Genomic DNA, 27608 nt, shown 5'->3' with positions numbered 1-27608 from the left:
AATGTGACACAAAGCTGTATGTACATGAAAGGCAGGAGAAGCTTCCTTTCTGCACACTGAACGATACCATCTCAGACTGAGAAGTCCTTCTGTGTGGTTCACAGTCCTGTTTATCTCCTGAATATTAGTGCCAAGCTCTTATCAAGAAATGAGGTGTTAAAAACAATAGGTAAGAGTAGGATGTATAGGTAAACTTCCTCAAAAACCACTAAAGCTGGCGTTCTTGCTACATGGTGCATACTGGAAGACTTTTGCTTTCCCCAAATTTATAAACACCTGCCAGTGCAACTGCATGGAACTTTAATAATTTATCATCGTTCTTTTGAATATTTTTTATTTAATATTTTACTTCACATCTAACAGAGGAAGATCCGGTGAGCTCGGCCTTTAGTTGTGGCAGTTGAACTGATACTTCTTAAATCTGTCATGGATGTGTTTCTGCGAAAGGTTCTGGGACCTGGTGTTCTGCAGCTGGTCGGTTCCTTGGATATCCAAGTTTCAGCTCTGGACACGCAATTTTCAGTCCTTGGAGCCATCACTTCATTGTGATTTCTTGTAGTACCACGTTGTAAGTAAATGCTCTTTCCTAGGACTTTTGCCACCACTTCTGAATTCTAGCTTTACTGTGCAGTTTACATCCTGAGCTGCTGATTATGGGACATGGAGCAGAAAAGCAGAGAAGCGAGGGTGTGCTGTGTACCTTAGCATTGTTGTGTGAACCAGAAGGATGCTTTCAAGTCTATTTAAGTTGAGTTCATTATGATTCACCTTACAGTCTTGAACCATGTGGACTGAGCTCCTTTCAAAGGATGTTCTTTCAGAAGGCATCCTCCAGCCACCCCTGTCTTGTACTCCAGCCGTTCCGGGTGTGTGTTCATGGACTGCTTTTACTCTTTACTGTCTGTAGTATCAGCCTCCAAAATATGCACTGAGCAGTCACTGGGTCTTGGGCACCGGCCTCTTCGCTTACGGATGCGCTGCTATGTGTAGACATAGCTCTAGTCTCAGCAGCTGTCATAGAAGGTCACCTGAAGTTCTACGAGAAGGGCTTTTTCTGTTCTTCTAGAAGCTATGGTAAAGCTACCGAGGAATGCAATTATAAGGAGCATGAATTAACGCAATAATTAGATCTTCATTTGAAAGAAATGATTTTATACAATGAATATACAGAAATCATATAGGGGAACGTGTAAGTTCAGAACAGTTTTCTTCTTGACAGATAATGGATGATGGGTGTCAGCCGAGGTGCACTGCTGCCGATTCAGCAGGATCTTTGATGTGCATTCCCTCTCCTCATCGTTGTAATTATGTGCCATTAAGCATTTAGTGCTGTCTTAATATTTCAAATTATTTACATTTTCTAAGAATGGGACAAATTCACTCTTAAAGTGAACTGCAAAAGCAGACTTTGCAGAGTGCTCTGGTCGCAAGTTAAAGCTATCTGGAAATAAAACTGAATTGGAGAAAGTTTTTTGAATTCCTGGTGTTGAATAAGGCTGCTTATTTATTGCTTTGTTATTGCTCTATACAAATATATAGGTGCACATACGTCCGCACTAAAATTAAGCTATCCAGACTTATGAGAGCCAGTTGGATTCTCTCAAGGTTGCAGATGAGTAAGTGTAAATGCGTGTGTATATTACAAGACACGTGCCAGTGGCGGTGACTTTCTCACTGATGAGAAATCTTTCTTAAATCCTCTTCTAGAAATCAGTCCTTTGTTGGTTTTGAGTCTTTGACTTTTCTATTCCCCCACTTACTCTAATGGATTTTAACAGAAGTTTTACAAACAGGCATTTTATTTGAAACACATTAAGAGACACAATGCATCAGAAAAAAAGGTTTCATACCCCAAATTCCTTTTTTAATTATTTAAGCAGTGCTGCAGCAAACTGTTTATTCAGTGATGTTCAGCGTGGTATGTAGTAGGGGTGTAGTTTTCTTTTAATGCAGCTATTGAATTCAAACCCACATAGCCTCTGGCACAAGTCCAAGAGCGATCTGCTGTGCGTAGTGAAGATAAATTGTTTGTTTTCAGCAGCATTTCTTCATCTTCATCAGTTAATCGCGAATGAAATTTTACAGTCAGCCACTGAATATTTAAGCAATATATTTACCCCTTTTATCCTGGGGGAATATTTAATAATGCTGTGTACAGTAAATTATTGTAGTAGTTAATGATGCAAGCTGAGAATGTATAGTTTCCCATATTTTTTTTCCATCAGAATGAGTTCCGTGCTCTAATGCAGAGCTACACCTTGCGCTGGGTTTTGTGCGCCCTGCTTTCAAGGCTATCACAAGTGTAATTGAGTGTGTGTTGGCATCAGCAATAAGTCATTCCCACAAATCTTTCCTTGACACACACTCCCCCTTTTGGTGCCAGGTGTCAAGTTCTTTTGGATGTCTGTCTTATGATTCTGCCGTTAAAACACAGTAAATCCTGCAAGTTTTCTGAGCTTGCACCCAGAAGTTTTCTATCTCATCCTTTCCTGATTTTTCCAATGCCCCATTCAATGTCTTTCATATTATCATATTTATTATAATACTAAAGAATTTTTTTTTTCTTTAACAATGTTTTGGTGTTTACAGACTTAGAGTAGATTGAAAAAATAAAAAAATAATTTTGTTCCTTTTTAGTTTTCATTGCTTCACAAAGATATTTTCACTAATGTCATGGCAAAATGGGAAAATTATCATGAGCAGAGTGAACAAAGTTCCTTCTTCCTTCAAAAATCTGCTGAAATGCTTCCTGGTTCTGGCACCACTATCTGTATATTAATTGTACTCTGTTCTTCATTAAGTTTGCATTGTATTGTACTTTTGTAACTGTAATTAGAACTGTAATTTTGTGCTTAGAAGTTAATTCAATTTCATATGGCCACGTTTGGTACAAACAATTTGTAATACAATGCTGTCTGGATGCACTGTATCCGTTTTTCCTGTAGAACTTCCATCACAAGAAACTTGTGCTCCCTCTTTTTTGCTACAGACGATGTTGTCCACTAACACCTTTCCTGTTATTCAGGGTGTTTAAGAACTGAACTTCATTGCAAATAGAGGAGTGAGGAGAGAAAGTGAAGCTGTTCTTCAACAGATGTGGTTACAGAGCAGTTCCTCAGTCCGTCTTCATAACTTTCCTAGCTATATCTTTGGGTATAGGATTTTGTTTCTGAAGGTGGACGTTTGGGTGAGCTTTGTTTGATGGTGTATAATCTTTGGCAAAAATTGTGTGCAAAGGCTAAATAATGATGGTGAGTAATCTTACAGGGCATCCTAAGGTTTAGATCTTTGTGCAGTGGAAAAAGTTGTAGATTTGCATGTTATTGTCTGTTGTCTTTGAGAAACGTACAAGTATTGTCTTTTAGGTGTTAGTGGTTCTGTTCTTCAATAGGAAACCCGGAATTTCTCATATTGTCTTAGTAAGCAGTTCTGTCAAGAAAGACACAGAGAAGGTGAACACCCTGAAGGTATTCAAGGCCAGGTTGGATGGGCCTTGGGCAGCCTGATGTGGTGGGAGGTGTCCCTGCCCATGGCAGGGGGGTTGGAACTGGATGATCTTTAAGGTCCTTTTCAACTCAAACTATACTGTGATTTTATGATAAGGTGTAACCCTTGTCCATTTTTTCATCTACAAAGCATCCAAAAGCATTTTCTAGTTAGTAGGTATTGTTTCTGTCATCCCTGTGAGGTCATGTGTGAAGTAGCTTTATATACCATGGAGTGCCCCCCACCGAATGCCTCTGTTGGGGTTGATTGTGGATGTTTTTTCCCAGTATGTCCCATTTGGCTGCAGCTGATACTTAAACTGTGCACCAGTAAGGGCAGGGAAATGAATATGGAAAGTTAGCTTCTGAATTTATTGTTATTTGGACAATGTGCTACAGCAAATCTTACTTTGGTTATTGGTGATTTTCAGTGTAGATGAGCGGCCAAAGATTATTCTCCATGGAAAAGGCTATTGTCATTGGGTCATGTCCATAGGCCAGTGCCCAGAAGTGTATTAGAAGAACTAAACTTGTATATTATGAAGGTTTATTTCCAAAAGTTGTTGTGAAACTGCTGAGCCAGAAAGACTTTTTGCCACTGTTGTGTAGCTGGGTCTCAGCTGCCAGCGTTGCTGACGGGAGCCACTGACACAGCTTTATTCGTTATGTTTTTTATTTGGTTCGAAAGCATGAGATGAAAATTCTCGGAGCCCTTACGAGGCTTTTCTCGATGTTGTTCCTCATAATCATTTGTAAGTACTCCATGGTTTATTGCTTCCTTTTGATAGCCAGATGAGTTGTCATCTACTTGTTTTTTCGCTTAACGTTGGGATTCCTGACATTTTAAAATTGGCAGATGAAAGAAGGGCTCATTTTGAATCTGAGTTTTGTGACTGAATTTTTCAAGTTTGCTGACAAGCTGTCGGGCTGAATTCTGCTGTTACCTCCAGAAAGAAAAGCCGACTGTCATTCTCAATATGCAGGCTAAAATGACAATTGTATTTGAAATGCATTGCCAGGTTTGGTTTTTTTTTTCAGAAATCATTTAAATGTTTTTATTAGTGGTTACATTTTAGGCAAATATGTGATTTTTTTCAAAGTAACATAATTTATTTGTGAAATTATGTGGACGAGCTGTTATATTTTCTTATCAAGGCATGTGGTTAGTGCAGCACAAAGCTGCTTTCTTATACAGATGCAGTGGGTAATTGGACCTGAGGGGCTGACAGATTCCATCAGGAATTAATGCTCCTTGGGAGGGTGGGACGTAGGATGGAGCACAGTACGCAAAGCTGAAGAGTTTGGTTGAGATCTGCTGTGCAACAGGCTTCCCACGGGATGCTGAACCTCCTACCAGGGTCTAGATTTGTTCCCATGAAACTCTTCTCATAACCATCCAGCTTCTGAAAGGTGCGAGGCTAAGTAGTGCACTTTGAAAGCAGTGAGTAGTTCTTGGGTTTATCTTACATGTTGCCTTTTGGTTCTAACTGGTTTTTGCGTCTCCCTCTCAGCTCAAGAGAAGATGCACGTTTATGACAATTTGGAACGAGCTCAACTCTGTATCCTCAAAGGAAAGGGCTGGTTCCTGGTAGCACTGAAGTCAGCAATGGGAAAAATACCAACCTAAATGTATCTTCTGTAGTTTGTGTGATGATTTTAAAAGCATTTGTTGGATCAAGACTGTAGGCATGTCCTAAGTCTCACCAATGGGGTTTCAGGCACGTTTTGCAGTCTTGCCTACCTGTTGTTATTTCTAACTAGTTTTAGAGGAATCTCAAAGTCCATTTTTCACGCAGACCACTCAAAAGCGAGTTAGGGTCTACCAACGTCTTAAAAGAACCAGTCGGTTGGTGACGGGTTAGAATGGAACAGCTTTGTATATGTATGTTCCACAGCCATTTTTAATTAATATTATAGCTTTCATGTTTGACTGCTTTGGCTTGAGTTTTATTACAGAAACAAAGTTCTTGCACTTTTATAATTAGGATTTTCATCTCCCGCATATTTTTTTGTTAATTAAGTGATTTATTTATCTTTCTTTCATTATTCTTTTCTTTTGTGAGGTAGCAAGCTCACAGATTTCCATAGATTTCTATAAAGAACGACCTTGTTACCAACAAGAATAAAAGTGTTCTTCAGTATTTTTATGTACGTTTTTGAACTTCTCATCCAAATAACAGGTATTAATTTATTTGGTAATATGTATAATGCAAAAATGTTAATTTCACAAGATGATGTAACTTAAAACATAGATTCATAGAATGGTTTTGGTTGGCAAAGACCTTTAAGATCATCGAGTCCAACCATTGATCCAATTGAAATTGCAATTATTGGAATTATATTACTGGAATTATATTTTTATGAGCTTCCTGGATGTTCAGAAACGGCCCAAAGGGTCCAGTCTGCCCCTGTCGAAATCCAAATAGCAGTAAGAACGATAGCAAACCTCAGCCCCGAGACTTCTGTACATCCTGCAGGCTGCATTTCATGCAATGAAGGCTAGAAAATGCCTTCATAAAAGTATTTTTCCTATTTCTAAGAGATGGAAATTAGCATCAATTAGGCATGCAGATTGTATAAGTCTTCTAAAGCAAGATCTGTAGTTCACTGGAGCAATAGCACTGTGCTGGCCTTGGCATGTGAAGTTGCTAAAACTGCCCCTTCAACCAGACTGGAAAGAAAGAAAGAAAAAGGAAAAATGTAAATGGACGGATTGGATAAAAGCTGCCATTTCACTATGAATGTAATTTGCATAAAATATAATTAGGGAGGAGGAAGGCTGAGGTGCTTTCTGAGCCCTTGCTCTGGAATCACCTGTTATTTGCAGTTCAACATTCCTTACCTTCCAGGCTTGAGCTCCTGTTTCTCAGCAGGAAGGTGCTCTGGTACCCCAGTTGTGCCCCTCGTTCCAGACCCCTGGGGTTATTCCTCTCCTCCTTCTCCTCCCGGTGGAGCAGGGATGGCATTAGTTCCCGTGGCTGGGAGTGGGAGGAGGGCAGCCAGCTGCCACCGAGTTGGGATGTAGATAGGAGACTTCTCCATGTGGCAGTAGTGGCCAAAGAGCAGAAATTCAAACAGTTTTGAAGCTGAGGAATAACTTATACAAAAGCATCCCTCTTTTCATCTGCTAATCAGCCGCATTTCAACTGTTTCTGGAGCAGACCCTCCGTTGTGCTCTCATTTCTCAACCTGTGTGAGGCAGAAAGCAACAACTCTGTAACAGATATTGGTTTAGGAACAGTTTAAAGAAGTTGAATTCAAGTTCGAGTTTTCATATTGGTCACTTCTCAGATTTCCAGTTGAGCTGAAAAATCTTCCTGAATGATATAGCAAAGAAGTCCATGACTTTCTATATCTGGAATTTATTTTTCCTCTCCTAAACGTTACTGCCTTTTTCAGCTTGATGGATTAGGGGAATATTTAACTCTGGGCTGTCCTCCTCCAAGCCCTTCCTTCCTCCTCCCATGCCTTTCCCCCAGAAGAAAGTAACTGGAGTAGAATTTGCTATTTCAAGATTTCCATTGAAATTATTGAATTATTCGAAGAAATAATTTTCTTTCCAGGACTAAATATTAGATAAGACAAGAATTACATCTAATTATGCCATTTTCCTGAGCTCAGCTGCAGTTTGGGGAGCGTGGGTCTGAGGTGAAACAGGAGTTGACTACAAGATGTCGAAGCTGGTAACACGCAGCCTTTGCTGATATGGAAGCAAATCTTTGCAATATTTAATAGCATCCACTGCAATGAGTCAGGAGCCATGGAAGCAATTTAAACCAATTAATCCTTCGTGTTAAAACATATTTCAGTTGAATTTTTTATCAAATGTGTGTGTGGGAAACACTCTGTGAGAAAGGAAGAAATTAGAAACGCACTAAATAATAGATGAATGTACCTAGCCAAGATCTGCTTATCAAGTCTCCTTTATTATTCTTCTTATTATAAATATTTAGTGCCAGATCCTCAGCTGGAGTAAATTTTCTTCATTCTAGTCAAGTCAACGGAATTGTGCCAGCTTGAATTTGCCACGTATCTGGCCCTTAATTTTGCTCTCAGAAAATGAGAGTAGTGTGGGAGCAAAATGATGGAGGCTGTGAGCAGTTTGCTGGTAATAACACTGTTTTCATACTAATAACAGAAAAAAAAGTAAATTACTGTTCTTTTGACTTCCATAATGAAATTCAAGGAACTGCTTGATGTTATTTCATTAGATGTAAATTCCTTTTCCTTAAAGTATCTCCATCTTAAGACCCTTACACGTAAGGTTTTTATTTATCTTCTGTGAATGTCAGTCTCTTGTACCAGTGTTTCTGCCATTCTTACCTTAAAAATGCTACAGTGGCCATAGGGTGCTCATTTTAACAAGAGAAGCAGCAATAAATATGTTGGGTTTTGGAAGTCTGTTTCACACGGTGCAACTGATTGTCCACTGTGAGTAAAACATGCTGTAATTTAATATGGCATCGTATTAAAATCCAATGTGTCATCTCATTTGGCTACATTTTAGAAACGTATCAACAAACCATGTAGTGAAGCAAGCTAATTCTGTAATTGCCTTAAAACAGAAAACCAACAACTTATTAATTCTATAGTAAGGGGAATGCACATCATTCTTCGGTGCCATAATATACCCTGCTATCCCATCTACCTGTTTACATTTAAATACCTATATTTCTGAAATAATAGCTTTTTAAGTGGAGTATCTTGGAGGACTAAAAATAACATCACAAAACATGTTTGTTATATTCCTAATTGTTTTGACCATAGAATTAATTTTCCAGTCAAAGGGGGGCACCGCTTTTTCATCATTCCCGCTTCAGAATATTCAGCATGTCACAGATGTTCATGAATAATGTCCATTTAAAACTGTTGGCAGCGCGTGCTGGCGAGTTGGCGAGATGAATTAAATGTTGGGGGGATCTGACAGGCAGCACGCTGCTTTGTGATCATTCCAAAGTTCTAATAATCTCCCTCACCTTCCCTGCCTGCCGCTAATGAAAGAGAATAGGTGATTGCACCTCGGGCTATGTTCTGTGCCTAATGACTCCTCCAAAGGCAGATTTATGAAGAAAAAATTAACTTTGAATGAGGATTGAATTGGCCCTGACAGTCTGATAGACTGTGACACAGATTCTGTGGCAAAACAGACGTAGCCCTAATTGATTATCAATATTTTAAGCAAAGTGATGAAAATAAGCATTAAGTGATGAGAAAGGCAGTCTTAATACAGTAGGCAGTAACCGGGATATGGAAAGTCTTTGGGGAGGTTGGCCCTGCTTGCCGGTATGGAATTTTATCTGTCAGTTCTTACCTTTTACTTCCCAACAGCCCTTGTCCCTTTTCAGGGTGTTTTTTCCTTACAGATTTCTGACCGGCATGTTAATATTCTGGACGAGGATGTACGTGCACTGCTGTCTCTAGAGAAGTTTGTTTAATATTTAACCTGTTTTGACTTAAGAATAATTTCTGCTGGTTTGCAGTGCGCAGGTTTATGTGATTTTGGATATTGTCTCCTTTATGTTGCACTTTCTCACAGCCCTGTGTCATTTCTACCTGGCAGCCACAAACTATGTTTTAAAAATAGTAGCGATTAAAAAAAGAAAAACTAGTGAAAAATTGCCTGATTGACATCACAAATGTATTGGTTATATCCAACGTTAAAACAAGAGGAAGAAAACATTTGGGTTTTGCTTGTGCTTTTTGAGGCAAGTCCCACACTACTGGATATATCTTCTACTAAAAATATAGTTAATATTCTGGGAAACCCACTTGGCTGCCAGCAGACAGGCGCTCGCTCACTGCACCGTAGCAGAAGACGTTGTTCCAAAGTAAGGAAATACTTTTCCTTTCTGTAGGAAGGGAATTGAGCAGGAATCATGGAACCATTGATTCATTAGCGTTGGAAAAACCCTCCAGGATCACCAAGTCCAACTGTCAACCCAACACCACCATGCCTACTGAACTATGTCCCAAAGTGCCACATCTACATGGTTTTTTAACTCCTCCAGGGATGGAGACTCCACCACTACCCTGGGCAGGCATTTCACCTGGGCAGGTGAAAAGTAGTGTGCAGAGTATTGTCCCCAGGGAGAGTGAAGAAGCTTAAACCAAACAGATCTGGACTTATGGGCAATTTTTACGCAAGAACTAGAGCTGCAGAAGGTAGCATTGAGCTCCTGCACCCACCATCATGTTCGAGCCTCTCCAGTATCTGTAATTACAGTTGTTGGCATAATTAAATTATGCGTAATACCTGGGACAGCAATGGCAGGAACTTCTCATCTTTGAGTATCAGAAGGTATTGCTCGGCTGCGATCAGAGCAGACAGTGCTAAATGAAGCTGTCATGGCACAGTTAGAGCACCTGTACCCATGGATGAACCAGACTAGTGGCCACCTGAATGCTGATGCTATCTAAAGTTTGGGTAATAATGCTATTTTAGCACAGCCTCAAAGGACAAAAATGTAGAAAAATGACATAAATCTGGTGTAATAAAAATGTGTGTGGTGTTACCACTTCTGGTGTTGAGCTGACAGCTACTGGATGCTGCTCCTTCTCTGTTCCTGTTCTCAGGAAATATCTGAGACAGTAGTTGTGTTGAATTTGTGTTGGAATTTGTTCGGATGTGTAATAGATAGCTTTACGTGTCAGTATATGAATATTTAGCAGAGAGGATTTCCACAAGCCTTGATAAATTTAATATACTGGAAAAAAATAGCGTGTAAATTAAATAAGGCCTTGTAAATTAATAATGGGCTGTACTTGTATTTTTATATGTGAGCTGACTGAATATTTTATAAGTGCAAAAATGTTTGTGTTTAAAAAACACTGTCAAGTGTTTCTGATTAGCATTGTGGAGGGCTCGGCTACGTTCTAGATGTAACGTCTGTATGTGTGTTTGGAGTTTGCCTGCTGCCTTCTTCCACAAAGGCATCTTGAGATTGGGAGCCTGTATTTTTAAGGTTGAAGACTTCTAAAGTCCACAATCATGCTGAATTTTTTTCCCCCCAAACAAATTATAGTTTTCATTTGATTGGTGTTCTGACACTCCTCTGTTTCTGATTTTTCCAGTAATGTGAATTGCATCCTGGTGTGGGGCTGAGCCTCCTCCACACACCTTCTGTGTCTCCTTTGGCTGCAGTGAAAGAGGATTGTGCTGTACAACCTCTTCCACCAGCCTGGGCTGCCCTTTCTGAAGTGCCTTTTGCACCCCTAAAGCAACACGTGCCCCATTTCTACCTTGAAATAATTCATATTCTGCTGATTTATTTTTTTAACTGGTACTATTTGACTATTTGACTTTGGCACAGCACAAGGCTGGTCGGGATTAAGACATTGCTCCTGCGTGAATCATAGAATCCCAGAATGGTTTGGGTTGGAAGGGGCCTTAAAGCCCATCCAGTTCCACCCCCTGCCATGGGCAGGGACACCTCCCACTGGACCAGGGTGCTCCAAGCCCCATCCAACCTGGCCTGGAACACCTCCAGGGATGGGGCAGCCAACCCTTCCCTGGGCAACCTGTCTCAGCACCCTCATTGTGGAGAATTCTTCCCAATGTCTAATCTCAATCTTTCTCATTCCAATTTAAAGCCGTTCCCCTTCACTCGGTCACTCCATGCCCTTGTAAAAAGTCCACAAGAGGGAATGTTGTGCTCAGCAATATTCCCCAGCGTGGCTTTTTTTGTGGAAATAATTGCTTTACAGTATGAATACTTCAAATGGGCTTTGGCCGGGAAACCATGCATCTTGCTCATTGGCCTCGTGAACGAAGGCAGAAAATGGCACAGCTTGTCCCATTCACTATGAGCAGCACTGGAGGCATCCGTGGCCAGCGGGAGGCTGGTCCCTGTCTCACTCCAGCTGCCATCTGGGTTTTGCCTCTTTAGTGAGGGGCTGAGTCTGCCCTGTGCTCCCTCCGGGTCGGTCGGGGCACTCAGTACGCACAGTCAGAGGCCCGAGGGCCGTGTCCTTGTCTCTTAAAGCAGTGCCCACGAGCAGTCAATAGGTCTGTATTCACCCGCATGAAAATATTAATGCAGATGAACACTGCAGATATCTACGGATGAGAAACTGATAGTGAAAGCCTGGGGAAAATTGTAACCTCTTGCTGTATTGTAAAATACATGAAGGGAAACTGCTGTGATTTTAAATGAAAGTTCCTTTTTGTTGCCGTTAGTTTTCCATTTTGTTCATGCTCAATAATTAAGAGAAAATAATATTGTACGTATGTTGTAGGACTCTGTCTTGTCTCTCTGGCTTGGAAGACGTGTTTCTCGTGAACTAACTTGCAGCAATGGTGGTATCCATACACGGACTCGTTAAAAAAGCATTGGAAACCACTTGTTTTAGCAGCTCTCAAGCAGAGTCAGCCCGATGCACATTGTTTATGCTATTTAGAAGATAATTTATTTCTGAAGACCATTTGTTTTCTTTTTTCTTTCTTTCTTTTTTTTCCTGCTAAAGCTTCTTTCTTTTGTTGTTCTATCAGCTGTCGTCTCCACAGCGATTTTTCCAGCATTTCCTGTTAGCATAATGCCATACAGAAAGACAGTGTATTTTAATGCAGAATCTATTGATTTTTGCAGCGTGTTTCTGTACATCTTCACGGTAAGCTAAAGATAGCCGTTTGCTCCTAGTGTTGTCTGAACTGATTAGAAGGTTAAAAGTGTTAGCAAGGCTAAGTGATTTGCAAAGATGTATAGGTGGTAGGGTTAACCAGTTATAGTTTACCAGTAGATTTAAAACAGTACTTTTTGTCCAACAACGAGCAGTGCTTTTTAAGATATCTTAGGGTGAGTTTTATTTCAGTAGATAGCATTGGGCAAAGGAAAATCTTGAAGCTATGTTTGCAAACAGTGTCATTTTAACTGTTTAAACTATTTGCTAGATTCCAACCATTGTTAGAGCAGTCATTTTTAGGGATTCTAACAGAACTCTACTGCAAAATCTTGTGGAAATTGGAGTTGAAATACCTGGTTCTGAGAACACAGGGCTGCTCAGGTGCCAGCCTGCTTCTGCCTTCCCATGTGCACACGATGCATCTCCTCAGCAACACTCATTTGTTTCTCTTGGTTACCATTTGCATATAGGGCATTTTGATGCCTTAGACACCTTCACCTTGCTCTTTTGCTGTGCTCAAGGGCGCAGCGCAAGCAAATATGAGTGTACGTTACTATTTTTCATAGAGGGAAAATCTGCTCAGTTCCCAACATCGATCCCATGCTGTGCTCGCCCACCACGTGAGCTGGTTGCTTACCTGTTTGTTCATGGTGAAAGACCACATGGACATCCCAGGGCACCATGGGCTGGGATGAGATGCTCCAGTACCACACTGTGCGAGGTCTTTGCTGGTTTGGCTGAACTTCAGGAGTTCAAATGGCCAGAACCCTGACAAGGTTATCATCCTGGATATACCATTTGAAGTACTGCATCACCATTTAAAATACACTTTGCAGTTCTGGGACAATACATTTCCACTCTAATGGTTCATCTAATAATGTATTTGTTAGTGAAATTGTCCATGTGACAGCTTGAGGCATCCTGCCCATGCTTTGAGCTGCCGTGTTGGAGCAGCTGGAATTTGGTTGAGTAAAACTGAGGTAGTTCTGAAATTATTTAGAAAATACTGGATGCAGTGAAAGGAAAGAAACTCAGGAGTATTGTTAGGATTTAAGAGTTTTGTTGAAGGTGTGTGTGTTGCGCTTGAGGTGCTGAGGGGCATGGTTTAGGGAGTGTTAGGGATGGCTGGACTCGATGACCCAGTGGGTCCCTTCCAACCTGGTGATTCTATGATTCTATGATTTTCTCATTATCAGTTATCATCAATGAGACTGCGTAACTATTTGTGTAGACTGTGAAGTTAAATCGCTTGTGTGGTTCATTGGAGTGGGCTTTGTCTGAAGGGCACTAATTAGGTAATGCCTTGAGATGGTTGTTTGGAAGAGAGAAGTTTCTTAAGTGAGAGGGTAGTTCTTTTCTATAAAGGAGTCACAACTTAGAGAGAAGACGACTCTGAATTAATAGAATTAGTTAAGAAGAAAGAATGAAAGAGGTGAATATATAAAGTTTGGATGGGAAAATAGACAGGAACCTGCATTTTTGTGTGAGTGAACGTTTGGTGCATAAGCAAACAGAGTCTGCTTGAATGGCAGAGAATCTGAGCATAAACCCAGTATCTGCAAACCACTGGTAGCACAAAGTCTGAGATAATTCCTGGGATGAAGTTGGTAAAGCTATGATGATTTGTGCCAGCTGATATTATGGCCCAGTGTTTATCTATGGCTCCCAAGTTGCTCTTATATTTAATCTCTGGCATCTTCTTCCATCTCCAAAACTTTACAGTCAGCCTATAGATAATATCAAGGAAACACAGAAACACCTACGCTCTTCCTTTCCCAACTGGAAAGCATACAAAATCATCCATTTTTTTCCTTTTCTTTTTACCTCACTTCCTAGCATAAGCTAGCGATCAGCTGGCATTGCAGGTCTGCATTGAAGGGGTTAAAGCAAGGCAAAGGAGTGGACCTGGTTCATCCCTATGATCCTGGCCCTGGGGAATTACCTACCATTCATTGATCCGCAGTTGTTGATCTGTACGTAATAATTGCTTTTCAACATGAACAGAAGTTACAGGTCTGGCAGGCAACTTCCATTTCCAGGAGGGAGTTCTCCACTCAGATTGTCGTCAGCTTCCACCGCTCCCCAAAATCCATGGCAATTGCGTTTGCACCTTCAGAAGAGGCTGTGACACCGGGTGGGTTTGCGAGCTTGGGCTTGAGCCACTTCAGGTGGTTACAGGGTTTGGAAAGCAGGTGAAATGAAGCTGATCAAAGAGCTAATCCCAGTTCCAGAACATATTACCATATTCAGATTTAGGTTATTAGGTTATATGGAAACATGAAGGGTGTTTTGGGTTTAGTTTGTTATTTTTTAATAACGGAGGATGTTCTTTATGTAGCTTAGCTTTCATTAAATGTTAGTGCCTTTGTTGTAACTTAGCAATTTTGTTCCACTTATGCATCGTGTTTATTTGTCTGTGTGTTTGTCTTTGTTTATTTGAGTACCATCTCCATGCTCTTTGCTCATAGTTTATTCTCTCAGCAAAGATAGGATTTATTTCTTCCTTCTTTGTGCTGCGTCCAGCACCATGAGCCACTGATCCCAGCCAGGCTGGAACAAGCGCTTTGATAGGGGACACCTAGAAATGACTAAATTGCTCTTTCATCCTGTTCTATTAATAGCCCAGTAGCTACTAGCAAATATCTGCATTTCATAACTTCATGGTTTTAGTGTAGGTACACATCTCAAACGGTTTCCGTGTGCCATTTTCCCATCCTTCAGAGAAAAAAAATAAATCAATAGAATTGTAATTTTATCCTGGGTTGGATGAGCTCTTAGATGCGAGCTGGAGCACCTCTTTATTTATTTATTTTTTATTTTAGAAAGCTTTGTAAGCAGTCAGGCTTTTGTCATGCTAGCTGTTTATCCGTGCAGGAAGCCCGGGTTCAGGAGCAACCTCAGCACTCCGGCTACCTGGATCAATTAGACCCAGACTTTTGCTGAAGCGACTTCTTTGATCTGCTGGGGGTCAGAATCAGCTCTCTGTTCTCCTCCAGCTTAAGGAAAGTGCATTGCAGGAAAACTTGACTTCCAAATAACAGGCATTTTAAAGCGTAAGTGGCCGGCGTGTGTTCTTGCACACTCTGAAATTCAGGTTGAGGACGTGGTCTGCAGAGCGGAGAGGGTGTATTACCCTGGGGATAATTTGTGGTGCTCTTCTAATGTTGTTTAATTGCAACTTGATTTGATCAAAATCTTGGGTTTTAATGACATTTTGCTAGTGAAGAATAACAGAGAATTTAAAATGTTTTAAGAGAATTGTTAGCATTAAATTCTTAAAACAACACGTGGCTTCAGTGACTTCTGTTGGTTGTAATGGATGTTGCCCTGTAACCTCGGAGCCTTACTGCTTTCTAGATTTATGGGCTAAGTTAAATTGTTGTTAATGAACAATTTTGTGTAGGGAATTGTTCTCATGATACTTCCTAAACTGCTACATTGTCCACATAATTAACCAGAACTTCAAAGGACAGCTCTGTTTCTCCTAGCAGAAGTTTTAGCTGTAAGTTACAAGGATTGGAAATAAGCAAATTTAGAGTTAACAAAGACAAAATATTAATTTAGTCACAGACCAGTAACATTTTTTCTTGTGCGTTTTAATATTTTCTGCCTTGAATAACCACTGAGATATCCAATGAATTGTTCCCGTGCAGCAACAAATCAGTAAGGAAAAAAAAAGTAGCGTAGTGGAACAGATAAATCAAATTTAGGCATGGTAGTTTATTGAATCTAAATTGTGCCCAGTTGGCCCAAGAGCTATATAAGCCATCCATCTTGTGTTGATAGTGGAGGTTCTTGAAATCCACCTGATGTTTGCATTATTAAATTTCAGCCTAATGAGCTCTACTAATACATATTGAAGACAGTTGTAAGGAATAGAATGTGAATCTGAGCGGGATAATTTGAAAGAAACATAAGCTGAGCCTTTTACATGACTCAAGGGGTATATCTACAATTACACATATAACCAAAATCGAATTTAAATGGAATTTCTATTATCCTTGTCCTTTTACCAGGGAGAATAAAGTGTAAATGAAGTAAAAGTCTTTAGAGTTACTTGTAGTTTGTTTTTATTACCTAATTTAATAGATTCTTGTAATGATCTTCACTGGCAGAAAAGTTTTAATATTTCATGACTTTAAATGTAGTCTGGATATGTATAAAAGCTCATACATGGAAACACGTCAGTGTAATCACTTCTATCATTTTTTAACACCACTATTTGAATGGTATATTTGAAGAAGGTGTAGCTGCAGCCTGCAACAAGGCGTCAGGGCTGGAAAGATCCCTGCATATCCCACTCCTGAACTGAATTTTGTTTTCACAAATTATTGGTTGATTCAGTACGTGGTGGGACTGAGTATCTGCAAAACTGAATAAGCGCTTGCTGTTTGTGCCACAGTTTATGCTGATTTTATGACATAAGAAGACCTGGTTTAAGTTCTAAATTCTGTTTCTTTTTGGTTCTTTTGCTTTCGACACAGTGATACTTTTCAAAACTTAATATTTCATCAAGTATAATGCTATTAGAGACTTATTCTCACTTAGTTCGCTCATCAGGCAGTGAGATGGCAATAAAAGAGAATGGCTCCTTTGAGACATTAGTGCTTTGGAATAAATGATGTGCTAGAACAGAAATTTAATTAATTTACAGAGTATATTGATAGTCCCTTGTTACTGTGCTGTATATTTTTAATCTTCTTTAACATCTGTAGTAAAGTGTTTGAAAACCCCTGCAGTTGAGCAACTAGTAGATAATTAAGTAATAAGGGAAGAGGTTTCTAGAGGGAAAAAGATTCTTTTTACAGAATACTGTCATAACATGAGTAAAGTACTGCTGCTGTGATTTGCAATGAAGAGAAAATTGTATACTGCCTAATTTAATACTGAGTAATAGGTATTTGACTCGTATTTTAAATGCTATCTGCAACTCTGCATCCCTGAAAATATTGTTTTGTTTCTGGTTTAGCCTCAAAAGAGGTCTTAGGGATTACTCACTATGGTAGCAAATCTTTTTCTAAATGCACTGCATTTGTTTCTTTATAGTTTGGTTTGGGCACAAGTAGGGTGGGGAGATTTGTGTTTAAGGAAAAACAACTCTTAAAAGTTTTACTTAACAAAAAACGAATGCAGAGATTTGTATTGAACCAACATTGCATGCAAAAATTACCCTCCCTAACAGCATCTATGTGGTAACATCTTTAAAGAAAATACAACCAAGAACCAGATTCTGTTCTTTCATGCACATTGACTTCATTGCTGGAGCTACAAAGAGGAATCTGAAATTGGGTTTAAACCCTAGGAAATGCTGTTTGGCAAGATAAATTAACTAATTATAATGTTTGTTGTTGTATTTCTTTTTCATTTTAGCAAAAGCAGATGAAGCATTAAAGGCTAAAGAGAGAAGTGAAGAAGAAGCAAAGAAAAGAAAGGAAGAAGGTAAGACTTTTTTTTTTTCTCCAATAACGGGCTAAATCTTGTAAGTCAGAACCTTTTGTTTAAGAGTTCAAGGTCCAGTGGGGCTGCATGATTTTCTTATCGGGGCATCTGGAACAGAGGTGGCCTTTCTGCCACTCTGTCAGTGCGGTGCAGCTTTTTGCTCACGGTATGTCATGTTCCTGTGGCAATAACAAGAACTGTTCAAAGCACCAGAAATTTCAACTAGAGTTCAAAAAATAGTTTGGCTGCCATTAAAGCAATGTAGTACTTTGAAACAAAGTTCTGTGTTTAGACTGGTCAGTGCCACTGGTTTTTGTGCTGGATATATTTCTTGATTACAACAGTAAGTGCAGCAGTTAGTTTTTGTGCGCGTATTTAGTTTGCCTGATATCATGAAGGGAGCTAAGCTATTTATCGATGAAATTTGGTACAGTGAAAGCTGGCAGGATGGGAGCAGTTTTCCTTTGCAGTACAGTAGGTGGAAAGTTAACGTATAATGACTGGATAATTAAAATTAATGTATGACGGTGAGTAATGGAAAAGATATTCAACAGCGTGAGGAGCTAATGCAAACAATTTAAGGAGCCTCAAAGTTTCTCACTTCAGCCACGATAGACATCCCTGTCTCAGAGAAAGTATCTCTTTTAACTGTCTGTGACATCTATTAACTGATGAATCTTTTAACTGTCTGTGACATCTATTAGTTGTTCACATTGACTTAAACATAAAAAAATATAGCAAAAGTCTTCCTTGCAGTGGTTTTACTCTGGAAATATATGTTGTCACACCTTGGTCATTACAGTAGACTTTCTCCTCTACATATTTGATTGAAATGATGACTGGTTTCAGATTGTAACTGTTATTTGATACAGAGAACAATCTCCATGTAAATGCATTCCTGATTATCCTTGCCCTGTGGCCCTTGTCTGCCTACCTGGAATTGCCTGGATGTTCACTCAGTATTTTAACCACCCAATAAACAAGACCTAGGTTTGAGGATGATGTAATGTTTGAGGAGATCATGAATTTTTCAGAACTGGCCTTTTGATGGATTTATTTCCTATGAAAATCTGTGTTGCACCCACATTTCAATCATACTTTGGTTAGGGCCAGGATGTCATATAAGGGGGAGAATGATGTGAAGTAAAGCTGTTTAGAATAGCTTGAAATTTAAGGAGAAGTTAAGAGATTGAGATATTTTTCATTTCCAGCATGATATGATAACAAAATACTTAGGCAGGAAATGTCGTGTGAATGGGAAGAGGTGGTAGGTTGCTGATGACTATGTAGCAAATGAGAGAAAACACCTAAAGGGGACAGTAGTGATCTATACAACTTTGCTGTACCATGTCCTCCAGTCTTTCCAAAACATCATCTTTCTTTTCAATCTCTCTAATCTTATTGGAAAATCTCCTTGTGTCTGCCCTCTCCTTTCCTACCTCTGAGCTCACCAAGCTGAACTTCAAGGTAAAGCTAGGAACTTTAATTTTGCATCTGTTGTGCCTTCATCTCATCCCTCCTATACCTTCCAGGTATCACAGCCTGATTCTCCTGCCACACACGTTGTTGTTCAACCCCCAATGCCCTGCCTTCTGTTTAAAAATCCCACCAGTTTCCTGACAATGAGATTCCTCCTTATCCTGCTTTGACACCCACACATTGCAGGAATCCTTCTTAATGACCAAGGAATCTCAGTCACTTAGTCCCTGCTTGTGTTTTCTACCCCCTGAATTCCTAATCCATATGTTGGTCTGAGCTGCTGCAATCTTTGCGGGCTCCAAAGCCTCTGAATTTTGAGGAAATATTTTACATATTTATTTGATCTTTGGAACAGGTCCTTAGCAAGGTTTTTTTGATTAGGAAAATGCATCCTACCTATTTCCACGCTGCCATTTCTTCTCAGGTACTGACTTCAGGTGCTGCTTCTTTGTTTACAATCAAATTTCTCCTTAGCCATTTTTTATTCGCTGGAACTCCAGCCTCAATAATTTCTGAAAGCGATTTAAAGCTTATTTGCACTTCAGATACAAACAAACTCCTTTAAATCCTCACATGTGAATGAGAGTATTAAGTCTACTTTGCAGGTCTGACTCAGCTGGTTGCTATCCTACAGGATTTATAAATTTTTACATGATTTCCCACCCCCTGTTTGTTTCTAGGTTTAGAAGATGTTTTGGTTAAGATGTCTTTAATAAGCTCCAAATTGTGGAACTTAGAGTGAAGTACACTAAGTGTGTATTTCAAAACTCTAATGTAATCTTTATTAAAAATTTATATGATTGATTCCCTTCATCTCTTTTTAGGTTTGGTTGAGGGTTTTTTTTTTTCCTAGAAAATTGTTGAAAAGAAATTCTTTTGCTTTATCAGGTGAATCGGAAGCAACTAGCATGTACTGACTGCTTAAAAAAAAAAACAAGTCAGAAATCCCCAAATTCGCAGATCTAACAGGGATGAAATTGCCAGCCCTGGTTCTTCAGCTAAATCCTGTTCTAGCACACTTTGACTGGCTTTAGGGGATAGTGCTTTATTCGGCACTAACCACTACCCACCCATTAGGCTCAGCATCAGAGGACTGGTTAATTTGGCAGCCCACTGTCACTCAGTTACTGAGTTCCTGGTAATTATAGGCTTGTTTTGTTCCTGGCAAAGTTGTTGCTCTTGGCCCTACGCAGTTTTAGGTAGAATATTCTGGTCGCACTGATTATTTTGTACCTGAAGCCCCTGCTGTGCTTGACAAAAATGGAAAATACCATGTAATTATCTTTTAAAATTTTGAATTAATCAATTGCGTTTCTTTCTCTGTTTGAAAGAGGTTGGAGGTGTTAACATTTAATAAACTTCCAGTTTAATGATGTTTAAAAAAAAACAGTGAAATGGATGCTTGGCTTTTTTTCACTTCAAAGAGTATCAGGCAATCGTTACATCTGAAGGAAACACTTTCTTTTATGTTAATTTTCTAATTATATTATCTGGGATACACTGCGAGAACTTATTATAATAGACACATTGATGTTCCTGCATCCGATCTAAATGGGATGGATCCAGGAGTATCGCCAGTGCTGCACCAGCGGATCTGCCCAGCCCAGCAGTGACCGAAGGAGATAGATTATAGATTAAAGCTAAAGTAGGAGTAACTCAGAAGTAAAAGTTGATAACATAGGTTGACGGACAACAGCAACTTCAAAGCAAAGTGTTTATTCCGGCTGCTTGTCCTGCAAGCTGAACAGTGTGAGTGCGCTGCAGGTGGCTCAGGGCCTTTGAAGTCTGTGGGGTTTACTTGATCTACACCAGGAGAGTATTAAGCTCTCAGTGTAGCTCTTTAAGTAGACAACTGGATAGGAAACAGTCTTTTTGTCTATAGGACAGGAATCCAGGACACTTTAACAGAAAGTCCCATGTCTGGAATGGCTGTGTTTCAGAGCTGGGATGCTCTGATGCGGCTGAACGTGATGAATCCTTGAATACTTTGCAACATATCTTATATAGTGTCCGTAACACTCGGAAAATAAAATATACTTCTTCTAGTTTGTCTTGTGGATGCAGTAAGCAGGGTGGCTGTATATAAATATAGTAAGATTTGGACATGATGTAGAAATCTATCTAGGATGACTTTCTGTAGTGAATAGACACCAAAGCAGCATCTGTGCCTTCAGAAAGATTCTCTTGCCCTAAAAAGATATCACAACGTGCATTTGATGCATATAAAAATAAAACCTTGTAAAAATCTGTAAGCTCATGAATTATCTAGCCTAACAAAATGAAAAAGCAGTGGCTATACGTTCCCGGTACTCTGTCCTAGCACCTACTGCCTCACTGATGTTAGTTCCCTCATTTCTTAATGTTGAAGGGCCACTCCTTAAGATCAGGGCTCCAGATACGGTTGTTTCACCCTCTTCTGCACTACAGCCTCCATCTGCTGTGGATAGTCTTTCGACAGCTTTCTAGGAGGATTAGGTGGAGCGAGATTATGTGAATATTATTTTAGTAAATGAGTTAGAAATGTAGGAACTCAGATTAATAAACTGTTGTTCTGTTCCCGTGTGGCTGTGTTCTTGTGGGAGAAGATATCTCTGTCTCGTGATGGCTCCAGATGGCTCAAAGTTCAGGCGATCTCTTTTCTGGCTTGTCTGCAAGATGGTACTCGAAATCTTTTTAATTCCCCTTCTGATCATTTAAATGAGTGGCGAGTGAGAAAAGCTCCTCTTTTCTGCCATAGTGCCTGGAAACGACTGAGGTAAAAGCTCATTTAGATTTTTTTGCTTCTCCTAACTTCTTCCTAAGTAATTCTGCTTGTTCTCCAAGTTGGCCACTGGCTGGGCACTGGACTGCTGGTGGGCGAGCGTTTCCAGCTGTCCCGGTGCAAAGTGCGATAGGAATTTGCTGCAGGAAGCAGAGAGCTGGGCTCACAGCTGGGGCTGCGGGGACCCCGGGCTTGTTGGGGCGAGGTGGTTGGGTCCCCCCTTGCACAGACTTGCAGTGTGTTTTGGAAAAAGTCATGTGTATTTTTTTCATCCCTTTGTCGGTGGCTCTTGTGCCGGCAGTTGATTTGCATACAGTGATTATAAAGGATGACTATGGAAAGGCAAAGCGAGGAAAAAAAGGGATTGGTTAGTGAATTGGAAACAATGGTAACTTACACCGAAAGCAGGAGGAACACTTCTTTTCAATTTATTAATAAGCACCATAAAAAATGTCCTGTGGTGTCTTTGAAAAAGTTGTAAGGATGTTGCACTGTTCTAAAATGAATAGAAAATGTTTCCTGAAGAGACGCTTGTTAAATAAAATTCATCAATTTGTCTGAGGAGTTCGTTACCAATTAAGAACAAAATGTTTTATTTTCACTGGAAAAGAAATGGCCTTATTTTATTTTGTTTCGTGTTTAAGCGTACCAAGTCCACACAAGACATCCAGCGAAATTGGACAATGGAAAACACCGCTTTGGTGTAGGTTTATGTTTATTTGCAAACAGGACATTTTTCCTTCTTGCACCCTTCTTGCACCCATCGTGGTGCACGTGTTAGAGCATGTTCCCTTTCGCTCTCAGCCGAGCCACTTCCATCTCCTGGGTGCCATTGACATCCTTTGTTTGCATAAAGAGCTTTTCACAATTTGTCTTACTTCTTGCTTCTGCATACGGCTTCTGCAGCCGGTTTTGAACCCTCTTTGATTTGCTCTTTTGTAATTCGCAGCTTTCCCTTAGCTGCTGGGAGGTGTGACTCATGTGGGCAGAGATACACTTCTGTTTTCTCCCATTCCCAAGTTTTCCATGCTTTGTACGAAAGGCATCATGATTATTTCACGCTGGACTGATTTAAATTTGGGGTTCTATTTTTGGTCATGTAGAGAAGATTTTATATATTTTTTATCATTAATTGTTACTGGATTGGCTTCTGTTGCAAAAGGGGAGGGGGGAAGTGATGCATAGTTCTGTTTGATTTTTTTGTTTGTTTTATTCACACAACTATTTTATTCTGTGCATAATTGTTCATAGTTATCCCCTGCCTCCTTCCCCAAGCCCTTCTGGATGAAATGTTAATAATGAAAATGTATAAGGCCTGTAACGAATATCCAGTTATGAAAGTTGCCCTGTCTTTTGGCAGTTGTTGCCTGATGAACCTTTCTCTGTCTGTTCACCTTCAAACAAGAGTGTTTGCCTAAAATATCCTTAGTTTCATCAATAAGCTGTCATAAACCATTTTCAAAGGTATTTTTGAACAAAAATCATTTTTCAGCCAGGAATTCTAGATTTTGAATATTAAAGGAAAATCAAATTCACCGCTTTTCACCATTTTATAATTTGAAATTTAACTCTGCGAAAAGGAAATTTCTGAGCTGGCAGCCTGGGTGGGCAGCAAACGCCTGTGACATCTTTCCTTGGGAGAAGTGGAGATTCCTCGCTGCAGTAAGCAAAACCAACCATGCAAATCAAGGAATTGTTTCCCAGCCTGTGAAAACTGCTTCTTCATCCCCCACCCTATAGCGATGGTGTCTTAACATTACTTTTATTGTAATTTTATTGCCAAATCAGGTGTGAGATTAGATGTTGGATGTTACATGTAATCTGCTCGGAAATCAAATTATTTGACCTCCAAGCCCACCAATGCCCCCTCCCGCTGGTTTGCTGTTAAATATGCAGCGTTTTCCTGTCATGAATACAAATCGAGGACAAATTAGAATCTACAGACAGCTGACCTGAGCTTCAGATTAGAGACTGGGGGCTTGTGCTGTTTTAAATGTTTTAATTACCATAGTCCCTATAGCCAGTTGAAGGACACACAGCAAAATGATTTTTTTTGCGACAAAAAAGCAAAGAAAGGAAGAAAAAGGCTCCCTCCATCTCATTTGAATTTTTCAGTTTGATTACATTTGCACTTCCATTGGAGCTATGCTAATTTGCTGCATGAAATTAGTTCTATTAATAAAAAATGCACTGCATTTTACAAGATTATTTTCAACGGAGCGCTCTTTCTACTTTGTTTTTGTTTATTCATTCCCATTCGGGACTGCCTGGAAAATGACACCACAATCTGAAGGGGATTTTACTGTCAAACTTGATTTTCACTCCAGGCCTGGCAAGGCAAATTCAGAGTAGCTGGGATGGGTAACGGCAATAGTTGAAATAAAGCACACGGTGTGCTGCGGGAGAAAGATTCAAACGCGTTGGATTGCATATCTGGGAGATGTTTCGATGGTTTCTCTTCGTATACCATGCATAATAGTTTTAAGTTTTGGGTTTAAAATGCAACTTGTCGCGAAGCAAACGTTCTGGGTTGGGTGAGGAGGAGGATCTGGGCGATGCTGCTGCATGACCAGCACTGGACGGAGGGGCATGAACAGAAAGGGTTTCATCAGATAACCAGGAAAAGAAGTTTTTCGGAATGCAGCTGAGTACGGTTTGTTCTTTTGAAATCAATCAATAGGTGAATCGATGTGACGGCGGTGCTCACGCTAGGGCGGGTATTGTCCTGCTGCCTTCATCCTGGAATTTGCATTCCCTGTTTCCCGTGTGTGCTGGCCCAGCGTTGAATTGATTAGTTATGCCTACCCAGTAAGCAGGGTAACATTTTTATATACTCTGGGGAAATAAATTTGGCAGAAAATCAGCATGAGTAGATTTAATTATCACTCTGAGACCTTTCCCTTTTCTGGCTTAGTGATCCTGAAACTCTGTGTGTTTCACAGAAATCTGTGTGGACGCTAAGCTTCGCTTCCCAATTTGTTCCTCCACGCAATGATAAGCCAAGCAATTACTGGTTTATTGATTTTTCATCATGGCAAATTTAAAGTTGATTTTTTCCTGAAAAGGCAGGGGTGATTAAGTGTTTCCCCTCGGTTTAGTACAAGAGAGCTATGTGGCAGAATCTAATATCCTGAGGTCAACCTCTGCAGGCAGATAATACGGTGTCTTGGCCACGTGTTAAGGAGAGAAATCAGGGCTACAAATGTGATAGGATATATGTGGAGACAGTTTAATTTGCTCCATTTATATGAACAAGTCATGTGGCACATGCTTGGAAAACATCATTTTGAATAGGCTTGGAAATGAAGCCCACGTGGGCAGGAGGAACGAGTGAATGCAAACAAGAGGCATTAAAGCATTTAGTGCTGGGAGAGAATTGTCCTTTAAAGAGAGAAATAAAACAAATCTCTGATGTGTCACTCTCAGAATTTGCTGAGATGATGCTGCTGCTTTAGTGATGTCTCCAGTGCAGGTTTAGCCTGGCATTTGCAAGAAAGTTAAACTCCGAAGATGATGGTGTTTGTATCTAAAGTGTTCTCGCAGCAGTCCTGGTAGGAATGCACCTAGTAAAGGATTTAAACCAAAGCATGAAAATTGTGCTTTTTACAACTGATATAATGTATCGCTGTAGCCTAAACAGACTTCTAAAACAAAAGATTTAATGGGTTTAATTAAATTAGCTTGTATGTGCACGCAGAAGGTGGTTTTAAAATGTCTTTTCTGCTATCTTTTTATTTCATATCAAATAGTTATATAAATCCAGTTTAAAATATATACAAAGAAAGATAACTTGCATGTGCTGATGGAGTAATTTTGATCAGTTTGGGAAGAATGGCAATGTTTTCTCAAGTATCTTTTGCCATTTAACTCCAATCTGCAAAGGGACAGCATCAGTAAGGGGCTGCCATAAAGGAATGGTAGAGAAAATGGTAAAGATTTAACTCATTGATGGAAAGTGTATGAAATGTGGTTTCTGTAACTGTGATAGGCACAAGTTGTAATATTTAAATCGAGACTTTCAGTGCCTCAGAGTCTGGGTTTGGATCCTTGTCCTGAATCAAACCTATACACAGCACAGTCTCAAAGCTACAATTTTGATTTGGAAGTCTCCTGTTCACCATCTCAGCTTCACTTCAGTATTATTTTCAGAAATTCAGAAGAAGAAGAAATTCAGATAACTCCCTTTTAAGTAAATAGCAGGAATAAAACGCTACTTTATTATGTAAGTAAGTAGGTTTTATTAGATACTGAAATCATCAGAAGATATGCTTCTGCTGTGCCTTCACGTACGTGTGCTGCCTGGTATTTCACAGCATGACGCAACGAGTACTTGAAGTTCCATTAAGCTCCTGCTGGCTTACTGGAGTCTCAGTGGCCACAAACTGAGACCAGAATCTCTTACCAGAAATCCTCCATAGACAGACGGAGCTGCAGGGAGCGCTCCCCTCTACCCCCTACACCGCATTGCATCCTGAGCAGGATGAATTCATCCCAGTGCCTTCGTTAAAACAGGTGGGAGGCTGCAGACTTAGGGCCTGTGTGGATTTGGAGAGTTGGAGGGTCACAAAGAAAAGTTGGTATGTACAGGAAATCCTGGAAGACTCAACTTTTACAAGGTTAATTATAAATTCTGCACGTATCCCAAGCTATAAGCTCTATTTTTTTTATGTTCAGATGGAGAATCTAACCACAAGTTTATCCACAACAAAGTGGCTATTGCACTTAACGCTTCCTTAGTAAAAGTTAAAAGACTGTACCTTGATGTAATTGGCATTAAAAACTCGGGTTGAGTCCGCTACAAAAAGATTTGATTGCATGAGGTCAGGCTTCGTAGCTGTAATAAGTTAAAGTGCTTTACTCAATGATACGGAAATATATTAGGAAACCCCTAAGTTCATTCGTTATTGCCTTAGGTCATAGTTTATGCTCAGTAAATTTTATTGGAGTTCATTGTTATGGCAGTGACCTGAGCTCAGTCTGTTAAGTCCCCAAGATAATATACTTAGTATAGAAATGTGATATTTTTCTTTTTTACTGTCTTATCAGGATTGTAATTTCAAGTCTTTGCGGTTTTGCCTTCATAATGGCAGATTTTAAGCAAAGTGTAAGTCCCTGCAGCTCCACCCTTTGGGTCCCCTGTGAGCGAATGCTGCTTCATTAGGCTGACACAAACACCTGGTGTTGCGCTTCCAGTCTCCGGAGGATGTTTCAGCATCTGGCGCACACTGTGATCTTTTTTTATGTGTGTTTAATCTTTTTATTGACGTTTTAGAATAAAAAGTAAGCAGAAACAAATCAAGGCTAATATAAAAACGTGACGTTTTGTGCAGTTGCAGTGGCGTAGTGCAGCATATTAGGAATAATAATAATATAATAATAAATGTGAAGGATAAGATTGCAATACAAAGCGTGGCATCTTTGCTGGCCAGTCTCCGTGGCCATATTCTTCCACAAGAGAGCCAATCATCAGAAAAAGAATCAATACACCCCCATGGACAATGGCTATTTGAGTAATCAATTCCAGGCTTTTTATTAAAGCTTCTGTGATTAATAATCACTTTAAAATGTGTTCCTTTAAATTTTAGACTGCTTTGTGCCTGCCCATCATCTTCTGGCCTTCTGTATTTTGTACCTCCCTCCCTTCCTTGCCTGCTTTCCATGAAGATCTCAGTCTGAGCACCCCGTCCTGCTGCAGGTCAGTCACCTTTGTGGACAGCAGGTCAAGGGAGGTGATTCTCCCCTCTGCTCTGCTCATCTGGAGTCCTGCATCCAGCTCTGGTGTCCTCAGCACAGGAAGGACGTGTCCAGAGGAGGCCACAGAGATG

At 40.0% G+C, this 27608-nt stretch overlaps 1 protein-coding gene across 1 annotated transcript in view; it reads left to right on the top strand.

Moving 5' to 3' along the window:
* The window catches only part of RSRC1 (arginine and serine rich coiled-coil 1), a 152510-nt gene that overhangs the window by 103097 nt on the left and 21805 nt on the right, over positions 1-27608 (top strand). The window contains exon 6 of the mRNA XM_054075019.1: positions 17475-17543. Within this exon, the coding sequence (XP_053930994.1) occupies positions 17475-17543 (69 nt within the window). The remainder of the gene's footprint in view (positions 1-17474; positions 17544-27608) is intronic.

This window comes from Cuculus canorus, chromosome 9, assembly GCF_017976375.1.
Source record: "Cuculus canorus isolate bCucCan1 chromosome 9, bCucCan1.pri, whole genome shotgun sequence".
In the NCBI taxonomy this organism is placed as follows: Eukaryota; Metazoa; Chordata; class Aves; order Cuculiformes; family Cuculidae; genus Cuculus; species Cuculus canorus.
Note: the sequence above shows the minus strand (reverse complement) of the source record. Positions and strands in the feature narration are given on the sequence as shown.